The sequence below is a fragment of the Hypanus sabinus genome, chromosome 7, assembly GCF_030144855.1.
Source record: "Hypanus sabinus isolate sHypSab1 chromosome 7, sHypSab1.hap1, whole genome shotgun sequence".
Taxonomy (NCBI): Eukaryota; Metazoa; Chordata; class Chondrichthyes; order Myliobatiformes; family Dasyatidae; genus Hypanus; species Hypanus sabinus.
Window position 1 is genome coordinate 129,625,063 of NC_082712.1, and position 12,450 is coordinate 129,637,512.

Here is a 12,450-nt window from a genome sequence, read left to right on the forward strand (position 1 = left end):
ACTGTAAAATAAAGAATATACATAAATAAGCAACAGGACTCAACCCTTTTCCTTAAAAATAGTTCACAATTATTATTACTAATTCAACAATCAATGATAATCTCTACCCAAAATTTCCATGACAATGCAAGAGAATTTTTTAGAAGACTATTATCAATTTGGTGACATGCCCTCAAAAAGGTTCACCACGCCACCCCAGAATTTATAGGAACAGTTTCCTAATATTAGTGATATGGAACAATGTTTCCTATTTCCACACTGATTAAGTACACAATTTTGTAGCTACAGTATATTAAGGCTAGAACATAATTAACATTGTTCAAAGTAAATCTTAAGATTTGGTATTCCTTATAACCAAATATGTAATTTGCCAAGAAAAAACTAAACTTTGCTGCTTTTAAAAGTGTAATTAAAGAATGGAGGAAAGTCTGCACTGACCCTTTTTACAATACCAGGCTCTAATTTGATTACTATATTTCATGACCCTGTAGAATATTTATGGTAAGTTTCACATTCATCGTAAACTTTATTTTATGTTAACACCTCAATTCCTTTGCTCAAAGGAGCAGCAGAAAAAATGTACAAATACCAGCATCCAATTGATGATTATACACTTTCCACAGGGATCGCTCCCTCCGTAATTCCCTTGTCCATTCATCCCTCCACACTAAACTCCCTCCCACCACTTATCCCTGCAAGTGGCCCAAGTGTTACACCTATCTATTCAATTCTTCCTTCACTTCCATTCCTGGCCCCAAACAGTTCTTCTAGGTGAGGCAACACTTCACCTGTGAATCTCCTTAAGTTGTCTATTGTGTTTGGTGCCCTCAATGCACCCTCCTTTGCATCGATGAGACCCATCATAAATTGGGGGACCGTTTTGTCGAGCACATCCACTCCATCTGCCAAAAGCAGAACTTCCTGCTGGCCAAACATTTTAATTCTGATTCCCATTTCCATTCTGACATGACAGACCATGGCCTCCTCTTGTGCCACAATAAGGCTACCCTCAAGGTAGAGGAGCAGCACCTCATTTTCCATCTGTGATGGCATGACCATCAATTTCCACTTCTAGTAAAAAAAATTCTGTCTTCCTCCCCCCCTTCTATTCTCCATTCTGGCCTTTTACCTCCTCGCCAGCCTATCACTTTCCCCTGGGTCCCCTCCTCCTTCTCTTTCTCCTATGGTCCACTCTCCTTTCTCATCAGATTCTTTTTTCTCCAGCCCTTTACCTTTCCCACCCACGTGATTTCACCCAACACCTTCTAGCTAGCCTCCTTTCCCTACCCCCACCTTTTTATTCTGTCATCTACCCCCTTTCATTCCAGTCCTGAAGAAGTCTCCCCTGAAACATCAACTGTTCATTCATTTCCATAGATGCTGCCTGAACTGCTGAGTTCTTCTATCATTTTGTGTGTGTGTTGAATTTCCAGCATCTGTAGACTTTCTCATGTTGATAATGATTTATGTCTATCTTCCCTCCAATAAGTCCCATGTATTAATTTATATTTAAAATATTGTGGTTTAAATAATAATTAGTAATACCAGTGAAAGATTTGTTCCATACCTGTGCTACAGTTTCACAAGTAACGGTCACTTCCATCCTTTGCTGAGTTAGGCAGTTCAGCTCTCCAATTATGGCTCCACTGCTTCTGTAATCTGTGAAGGTGGGCTTGGCTTTGTCTGTCAGATAATCATCTTCATCTTCATCATCGTCTGTATCTAGGCCCTTACTGCTGGTTCCAAGTGAGGGTTTGACACCATGAAGCTATTAAACATGGGGCAAACAGTTTAATTAGCAATCTTTCCACAAAGTGACAAATGTAAACTGAGTATTAATCGAAGGTCCAAGATACTTGGATGTTAAGATGGTTGGTTCAGGGTTATTTGTAGCAAACTCCAGTCTCACTTATGTCCTCTACCTCTGTATTAATAGAAGCATGATAATACCATAAGCTCCGGGGAAAAATATAAGTTAGCCATATCACTACATTCTTCATCTTAGTGAAAAAAACTTTAAGGTGGTCAGAACAAGTGAAGTCAGTACAATAATCTCAACAAAAATTGATGAACTATTTTGAACCTAATAACAGTGTTTAAAATCCCATAAGCATTTCACTTGCACGAAGTAGTCTGAAATAAAAAATAGATATTGGTAGCATTTATGGTGACAAAACTGATTCAACATTTTAGACTATTTTTTATTTAAAAATTGGACAAAAAACCAATGATAGTGACATTACTGGAGATGAGCAACCATTTGCCTCACAATTAACTATCAGAGGTTTTTTTTTCATTGTGTCTGTGGTAACAGAGACAGCTAAATATGTGTGGATATTGCAAGAGATTATAAGCAACAAATTGCACCAGATCCTAGTGTCTGCATATGATTATAATTTGGTTCTGCAAATAAAATTTAAATGAACCTTGCATTAGTAGTTTATTCCAACATCTGGGCTGCTAACTCAGTTGCAATGTTATTACCAGCTTTCCTTTCTTTGTTTTTTCTTCTCCCTCAGCCTTTTTTCATGAAGACGCAGATGTCTCCCATTACATGGCATGAGGACTTAAGCCTTCAGGGACACAGTTAAGGAAACTTAATCCCTGCCTATAGATTCAGTTTTGATGCAATACATGGAAGTTGTCCATCTGTGTTGATGCCATTTCTGCCATTTCCTCGCCATTTTTTTGCACATGGCTAATACAGCGAAGACCTTGTCTACTGTTCTCTATCTAAATGTCACTTAAATGTAATGCTTGACATGACTCACCTGCCTTTTCTGACAGGAATATGTGCAGTCCGTGAATCCACTGTTAAAGTCAAAAGACTGTATAACTGAATAATCAATATATATTAGTGGACAGCTCAGTTCTCTTATAGGGTTTGCATGCATTCAACTTAAACCAGTGGAGCAAACTGAAAAACTTGGTATGCCAGATAATTTGAAAAGCTATTTAGATTTTAATTCCACCTGATTCCAAATTCACTTGCTTCTCCATGTTAAAATTACATTGCATAGGCACTGCCATTATCATATTTCTATTCTGATTTTTCTCTCCTCTATCTCCCAGTATCCTGATTGCCTTCTCTATTTGTCTCTTCCTTTTTTTCTACGTCAAACATGATCATTCAAGCTTCTCATACTTGGTAATCACTAGCTTTAGTTCACTTGAGTTTCTGATTGAAAGTAACCCCCTACCCCAGATTGTTGAGAGGCAAGATGCAGAATATTTTGTCAGGAATAAATTGGTATACTCCTTGTTGTATGTGGTCTTTGCCAGCATCTGCAAGACTCAAGCATTACATACCAGTTCTCAGTCTATGGCAGAACATTATGTAGGTCTTGATGCTGGTGTCAACTGCTACAACTCTTTGAGGAGTTGTAAACAAAATTGAACTTATTGGGCACATCCCTAAAAATCCCTAATTCTGATCTTACCACAAAGAGGAAGCAATTGGTATAGCAGTTAAAAATAGTCAGGTCTAGGATTCAGTCTTTAAGAAATTCCTCAATAATAATGTCTTGTTATGAAATAATTAATATCTAACTACCATGACTGTCTCATTGTGAGTAAAGGATTTAACTTGAATCAATCAAAGATAGACTCAGTAACCACTTTTATTTTAGGTACACCTGTATACCTGCTCGTTAATGCAAATATCTAATCAGCCAATCATGTGGCAGCAACTCAATGCATCAAAGCATGTAGATATAGCCAAGCAGTTCAATTGATTAGACCAGACATCAGAATGGGTAAGAGAGCTGACTTTGACTGTGGAATGATTGTTGGTACCAGACAGGGTGGCTTGAGTATCTCAGAAACTGCTGATCTCCTGAGATTTTCTATACACAGCCCCTAGAATTTACAGCGATTGGTGTGAAAAACAAAAAAAATCCAGTGAATGGCAGTTCAGCAGGCAAAAAAAGCATTGTTAATGAGAGGTCAGAGGAGAATGGTCGGACTGGCTGAAGCGGACAGGAAGTAGTACAGTAACTCAAATGATCACGTGTTCCAACAGTGGTGTGCTGAAGAGCACCTCCGAATGCACAACACATCAAAACTTGAAATGGATGGGCTGTACAGTAGAGTATTACCATAAACACACACTCAGTGGCCACTTTATTAGGTACAGGAGCATATATTTTCATTTTGTTCTTCAATTTTAGCAGCACCCTTTGATGCCACATTTAGTCAACTGTTGTGAACTAGAATTCACTGGACCTTTTGAAACTCATGTCTTGTCAACAATTTGTAGGTGCGCACGAAGAGAAGTGATGGAAGAGCTCAGCCAGTCCAATAATATCCATGGAAAGAGAAACAAATTAGTGCTTCAGGTTGAAGATTTTTCATCAGAACTGAATGATTGAACTGGAGGAGAGCAAGGGTAGCACGATTACAGCATCCCTCATCAACCCACTGATGACTGAAAAAAGATAGATCAATACCAGATAATTAGCTAGATTGGATTTGTTCTGCTTGAGGTGAAAAATTATTTTTTTGATTTTTCTCTTGAGACGTTTAGCTATAATTTTAAAATTATGCCCTTGTTAGTGTATGTCCCTCAAGAAAAGATTTGTCATTATTTACCCCATCTAATCTTTCAATTTATTGTTGTTAATTAATATAGTTAATAAAACTGCATTTCAAACTGAGTTCTGATGAAGGGTCTTGGCCCAAGAGGTCAACTATACTCTTTTCCATTGATGCTGCCTGGCCTGCGGAGTTCCTCCAGTATTTTGTGTATGTTGCTTGGATTTCCAGCATCCGATGCTCCTTACCACTTTGATATCTTACAGTTACTTGATACTAACCAGCTCATTATCACTAAGGAGATTATATCCCTCTAAAGTTTCACCTCTTGATTTAGTCAGTTATACAATGAAAAAACAGATGCTTCATCCCAACTCGTCCAAGTTTACATATGTGCCTTCCTCAGCTAGTCCTATTTGCCTGCAATTGGCCCATATCCCTCTAAACCTTGTCTATCCATAAGCCTATTCTTTTTTTAAAAAATTTTTTTATTAGTTTTTCAAAACATTTTACAAATTAAAAACCCCAAATCCCAATGAGGAACATTAAAACAGTGCAAAATTAAGCATACAATAACAATATGTTACAAAGGAAGAGAATTTAGCAAAAAAAAGCACCTAAATTAAAGACAAGTAAGCTTAGTGTCCTCCCCAAGCCCCACAACACAAGAAAAAACAACAGCAACTCCAGACCAACCACAACACAATATAGAGAGTATAAGTCAGGACAGCCAAGCTCCCAGACTGTGAATACACTCAGCAACAGAGGATAATAATGCCTTCTACCAGAAAAAAAAGGAGCTGAAAGCAAGGGACCGAAGAGAAAAAAAAACCCTAGTCAAGAGGAAGGTTATGAAAGTACTCAATAAAAGGTCCCCAGACCTTATGGAACTTTAGATCTGAATTGAGAACTGAATAATGAATTTTTTCGAGGTCCAAACAGGCCATGATGTCGTTAAGCCATTGAGCATGAGTGGGCGGGGCAGCATCTCTCCATCTGAGAAGGATCAAGCGTCTAGCCAGGAGAGAGGCAAAGGATAATATTCGGCATTTGGTCGGACCCAGACATAAATCCGTCTTGCCCCAAAAACCGAACAGAGCAATTAAGGGGTTTGGTTCTAGGTGCTGATTCAGAATACACAATAACGTAGTGAAGACATCTTTCCAGAATTTCTCCAAGCTAGGACAGAACCAGTACATATGGATGAGAGAGGCCACGCCTCTCTTGCATTTATCACAGAGCGGACTAACGCTAGGGTAGAATTGAGATAGTTTAGATTTAGACATATGAGCTCTATGAACAATCTTAAACTGTAAAAGGCAGTGGCGAGCACAAAGAGAGGTTGAGTTAACCGATTTGAGAACTGAATCCCAGCTCTCCTCAGATAAGGAGATATTTAAATCCTGCTCCCAGGCCATTTTGATTTTATCCATGGGGGCCCGTCGTAAGGCCGCTAGTTTATCTCGGATGATTGATATTAAGCCTTTACCTAGTGGATTCATGGAAAGAAATAGGTATCTCAGATGATTGATATTAAGCCTTTACCTAGTGGATTCATGGAAAGAAATAGGCATAAGCCTATTCAAATGTATTCTAAACAGTGTAATTATACCTGCCTCTGCATCATCCTCTGGCAGCTCATTCCATATATCCAACACCTTCTGTGTAAAAAAACTTCCCTCTCAAGTCCAATTTAAATTATTCATCTTAAACCTCTTCCCTCTGGTTTTAGACTCCCCTATCATGGGAAACTGATTTTGACTATCCACCTTATCTATGCCCCTCGTGATGCAGGCTCGAAGGGCTGAATGGCCTACTCCTGCACCTATTTTCTATGTTTCTATGTGATCTTATATATACAAGGTCATCAACTTTGCTGCAGGAAAAACAATTCCAGTCTATCTTCCTATAGTATGGCAATGAAAACTGCAAAACCACTGTCCTATATAGCAGTAATATGGCATTCCAAGTTGTTTCAGAACTGTGCCATTATTCACTGTTCTTCCCAGACATTGTTCAACCTGCTGAATATTCCTACTCTTTTCTTCTATTTCAGATTTTCAATACCTGTTTAAGATTTCCAGCATATTCTCCCTTTCCTATTTACATTTCCTGCAGATCCATCAGCTGGAAATTCATAAGACCTCATTGCCTACCCTAAATGTCCACAGAACTATTAGTTCTTTCCACCTTGCCTATCTCGACAATTTAAAGTACATATTTTGAAATTTTCTTACTTCATCAAACCAAACTATTAACTCAGATTCTTTCTAACAAATGTTGTTTGATCTACTAAGCATTTCCAACCTTTTCTAATTTTATCATTGAAATATTTATCTATGCTGTAGATGGCACCAGGCTTCCATTATTTGACAGAATGCAATTAAATGGTGAAATCAATGGCAAAATGTCAAAAGTCCTGTCCAGCCATCCAATAAAAAGAGAGAGAGAGCACAATAAATGAGGAAAGAAAAACGATAAGGGGAACATATCAGTACAGATCATCAGGGAAGCCGACAGAATTTTAAGGGACATGGAATACAATATAGTCTTGAAATCACTCCTTATAGAAACTGCTCACACTGATCACTGAATCATATGTTAAGTTAGATTCAAATTTGAACAAAACCTCAATAGAAACCATTTTCAATGGGTTCTTGCTTAATGCTCTCACACTAGTTTTCCCAAGACTAAACTGATTTCCCTGGAGTAAAGGCTGAGGACGGGTTTTTCCGCACAGAGGGTCGTGGGTAGATAGAACGAGCTGCCAGAATAAGTGGTAGAGGCAAGTACAATTACAGCATTTAAAAGACATTTCAGGCACATGAATGAGAAATGTTTAGAGGTACTTAGGTTAAACATAGGTGAATGGGAATTGTTCAAGCAAGTACCTTGGCCACTATAGATGAATTAGTTCAAAGGGTCTGTTTTTGTGATTCTACGAGACTCTTAACATATACACAACTCTGTCCAGTGATGCACATATAGGCTAGCAACTGTAGACTTTATCTTCCAGGATCTGAAGGGACACTTCTTGTCTAGCCTTTCCAAAGTTAAGGTTTGTCACGAGATCAGTGATCTTCTTTGTATCGCTGAACAGAACTGCTCTGACAGTTGATTTCAAGTTGCAATCAACACTCTAACTTTGGAACCATTCCTGTTTGGTGCAACTGATTTATGCTATGTCTTCCAATTTGCAGTTTGTTACATAAGAATATAAGAAGTAGCAGGAGTAGGGCATTTGGACTATTGAGCCTTTCACTAAGATCATGGCTAAACTTCTATCACAAAACCATGTCCCATGAGCCCTGTAATACGTATCCAGAGATCTACCCATCTTACTTTCACATACAAAGATTGAGCCTCCCCACAATTCTGAACTATGGCATCTGCATGTTATTTGTTGGTGATTTGTGTTCAAGGATACTCCTAGCACTCTGTGAATATCAAAATCTTTTCAATCACTCACCATTCCAAAAAACAGTAGACATAGAACAGTACAGAACAGATACATGCCCTTTGGCCCATCTAGCCACTGCTAAACTATTAATCTGCCTAGTCCCATTGACCTGCACCCAGACTATACCCTTTCCATTCAAGTTCCTCTCCAAATTTCTCTTAAATGTAGGAATCAAACCTTCAGCTACCACTTCTGCTGGCTACTCATTCCACACCCTCACCACCTTCTGAGTGAAGAAGTTCCTCCTCATGTTCTCCTTAAGCATTTCATTCCTAACCCATGCCCTCTAGCTCTAGTCTTACCCAACCTCAGTGCCTGCTTAAGGGCTTGCATTTGGCCCTTCATAATTTTGTATACTTCTATCAAATCACCTCTCAATCTCATAAACTCGAGGGAATAATGTCATAACCTGTTCAACCTTTCCCTATCACTGAGGTCCTAAAGTCCTGGCAACATCCCTGTATATTTTCTCTGCACTCTTTCAATCTTATTGATATCTTTCCTGTAGGTAGATGAGCAAAACTGGGCACAATACTCCAAAATATGCCTCACCAATGTCTGCAACTGGATCCTAGACTTCCTGACTGGGAGACCTCAGTCAATCCAGATCGGGAGCAGCATCTCCAACACCATCACACTGAGCACAGGGACCCCCCAGGGCTGTGTGCTCAATTCACTGCTTTTCACTCTGCTGACCCACATCTGTGCAGCAATACACAGCTCGAATCACACCACCAAGTTCACCAATGACACAACTGTGGTGAGTCTCATCAGCAAGAACGATGAATCAGCATACAGAGAGGAGGTGCAGCGGCTAACAGACTGGTGCAGAGCCAACAACCTGTATCTAAACCTGTATCTTAATGATCAATGTTCAGCAGAGAGTGGTCACTCCGTGCTCTCCTGAAGAGATGGTTGTTGACTTCAGGAGAGCACGGAGTGACCACTCTCTGCTGAACATTGATCATTAAGAGCACCAAATTTCTTGGTGTTCACCTGGCAGAGAATCTCACCTGGTCCCTCAACACCATAGCCAAGACAGCCCAGTAGCATCTTTACTTTCTGCGAAAGCTGAAGAAAGTCAATCTCCCACCCACCCCATCCACACCACATTCTACAGAGGATGTATCGAGAGCATCCTGAGCAGCTGCATCACTGCCTGGTTCGGGAATTGCACCGTCTCAGATCGCAAGACTCTGCAGCAGATAGTGAGGTCAGCTGAGATCATCGGGGTCTCTCTTCCTGCCATTACAGACATTTACACCATACGCTGCACCTGCAAAGCTAACAACATTGTGAAGGATCCCACACACCCCTCGTACAAATTCTTCTCCCTCCTACCATCTGGCAAAACGTACCGAAGCATTCCGGTTCTCACGACCAGACTATGCAACAGTTTCTTCCCCCAAGCCTCAATACCCAGAGTCTAGACTGACATCTACATTATTTATTATTATATTGAAGTTTGTCCTCTACTGTGCCTGTTGTCTTGTTTATTATTAATTAATTAATTAATTAGTTTCTGTGCTGCCCTGCACTGTTTTGTGTACTTAATGTAGTCCTGTGTAGTTCTACAGTCTAGTGTAGTTTTTGTGTTGTTTCATGTAGCACCATGGTCCTGGAGGAACCTTGTTTTATTTTTGCTATGTACTGTACCAGCAGTTTATGGTCAAAATGACAATAAAAAGCAACTTGACTTGACTTATACAACTTCAAGATGAGGTATAAATTGGATAGATATTTTCTTCTCGGGCGAAACCAGAGAGTGGTAGTGGGTAGTTGCCACCTCTCTGGGGTGTATGGGCTGTCCAGGGAGGGGTAGCACCACTGGCAGCAGGCTTGCCATGCTCCACCCAAGAGCAACTCGTCCACCTTTGGTCCCCACCTGCCACCCAGCTCTCAACTGTGGCTCCAAGTAACTGTTTGCATGCGACAGTGACCACGCCCTGGTACACCGCTTTGATAGGCGGGCTAAACCAGGTGAGGGTAGCCAAGAACCTCCAACTGCAGTGACATGGGGATATGTCTACCCCAGCATGTGATGCCAGTTCTAGCGGACTGGGTGAATGAGATCAACGACAAGATTCAACAGCCAAGAAGGCAGTGCTGCAACACTTCATGGAGAACGAAGGGCATGACAAGGCACAGAAGGCATCATGGTTATCCACTGCTGCCGAGGAAGTCTCCAGTCCTGATGACTTTTCATACCATTGGACCCAAGTTTTTGACGCTGCGAGTGTGGAACTGCCACAATGCAATGACTTTTTCCACTATGAAACTCATCTCGCACAGGTTTTAACATCACTGTGGGAAACAACAGACAACTAACACAACTTCAGCTTAACATCCCACTACTGTACTCTATATATTGACTTATGAAGGCCAGTGTACCAAAGGATTTCTTTACAACCCTATCTTCCTGTGATGCCACTTCCAAGGAATTCTGGATCTGTATTCCAAGATCCCTCTATTCTACCACAACCTCAGTACCCTCCGTTCTCCATGTAAGGCCTACTCTGATTTGTCCTCCAAAGGTGCAACACCTCACACAGCATTCAATCCCATTTGCCTTTTTCCAGCTCGTTTATCCAGTTGGTCCAGTTCCTGCTGCAAGCTTTGATGATCTTCCTCGTTGTCCACTACACCCCCAATCTTGGTGTCATCTGTAAATTTGATCCAATGAACTACATTATCATCCAGATTGTGGATATAGAGGACAAACAACAACAGATCCAGCACCAATCCCTACGGCACACCATTTGTCACAGGCTTCCAGTTAGAGAAGCAACTATCCACTACCATTCTCTGGCTTCTCTCACAAAGCCAATATCTAAACCAATTTACTATCTCAACTTGAATGCCAAGCAACTGAGCCATATTGACCGACTCCCATGTGAGACATTGTCAAAAGCCTTACTAAAGTAGTCTATAGGCCCCCAAATAGCCCTCGGGACACCGAGAAGCAGATAAGCAGGCAGATTTTAGAATGGTGCAGGAAATACAGGGTAGTAGTTATGGGTGATTTCAACTTCCCTCATATTGACTGGCACCTCCTGAGTGCAAGGGGGATAGATGGGCTGAATTTGTCAGTTGTGTTCAAGAAGGATTCCTGACACAGTATGTGGACCGGCTGATGAGAGAAGGGGCTATACTGGATCTAGTTCTGGGTAATGAACCTGGTCAGGTGACAGACCTCTTGGTGGGGGAGCATTTTGGTGAGAGTGACCACACCTCCCTTAGCTTCAGTATTGCTGTGGAAAGGGATAAAATCAAACGAAATGGTAAAGTGCTTAACTGAGGAAGGGCTAACTTTGAAGGGATGAGGCAGGAACTAGCGAGAGTAAATTGGAAACAGATGTTCAAAGGGGAAAGCACAGAAGTAATGTGGGAGAAGTTTAGGGGTTCAGGATAGGTTTGTCCCACTGAGGCAAGGAAAAAATGGTAGGAAAAGGGAACCGTGGCTGACGAAACACGTGAGGCAACTCATCAAGAGGAAAAAGGAAGCATATGTTAGATATAAGAAGCAGGAAGCAGAAGGAGCTCATGAGAAATATAGGGTAACCAGGAAGGAGCTAAAGAAAGGACTTGTGAGAGCCCTAAGGGGGCATGAGAAGGCCTTGGCATGTAGGATTAAAGAGAACCCCAAGGCGTTCTATGTGTATATGAAGAACAAGAGGATGATGAGAACGAAGATGGGACCGTTAAAGGATAAAGAGGGCAACATGTGCCTGGAGGTGGAGGAGGTTGAGGAGGTCCTAAATGAATATTTTGCTTTTCACAAGTGAAAAGGATCTTGATCAGGATGAGGTCCAAGTAGAGCCGGCCTGTGTGCTGGACAATATGGAGATTAAGGAAGAAGAAGTGTTGGATCTTCTTAAAAACATTAAAATTTATAAATCCCCAGGGCCGGATATGATACACCTCAGGTTGTTGTGGGAATTGAGAGAAGAGATCGCAGGAGCATTAGCTATGATCTTTGAATCCTCTTTGGCTATAGGGGAGGTGCCGGAGGACCGGAGAATGGCAAATGTAGTTCCCTTGTTTAAAAAAGGTAATATGAGAAACCTGGGAACTATAGACCGGTGAGTCTTACGTCGGCAGTATGCAATCTACTGGAAAGGATTCTTAAGGATAGGATCTATGAGCATTTGGAGAAGTACAGTCTACTGATGGATAGTGTTACGAAGGATGAACAACTCTGATGGGCAGAAGGGTACAGAGTTGCCCATGTCCCCCTCCCCTGGGAGAATCACAAACTGTTACTGTTACCACGCTGCTCATGAGAGAGAATGAGAGAGACACAGATAAGAGGAAAACAAGTTGGAACATCTGCTGCTGATAAGAGAGCGGAGAGGAGAGGAGCCATTGATTTACTGTTATGTCTTTTGGAGAGGGCTGGTTTGATGGGCTAAGCCATTCAAACCTGATTGACACCTGAGACCCTGTGAGTAGGGATA

General features: G+C 41.0%; 1 protein-coding gene across 2 annotated transcripts in view; it reads right to left on the reverse strand.

Moving 5' to 3' along the window:
* LOC132397184 (sodium/hydrogen exchanger 10-like) overlaps nucleotides 1-12,450 on the reverse strand; it is a 56,049-nt gene that overhangs the window by 16,256 nt on the left and 27,343 nt on the right. For both annotated transcript variants that reach the window (XM_059975595.1, XM_059975594.1), the window contains exon 3: nucleotides 1,568-1,768. In XM_059975595.1, coding sequence (XP_059831578.1) covers nucleotides 1,568-1,768 — 201 coding nt within the window. The remainder of the gene's footprint in view (nucleotides 1-1,567; nucleotides 1,769-12,450) is intronic.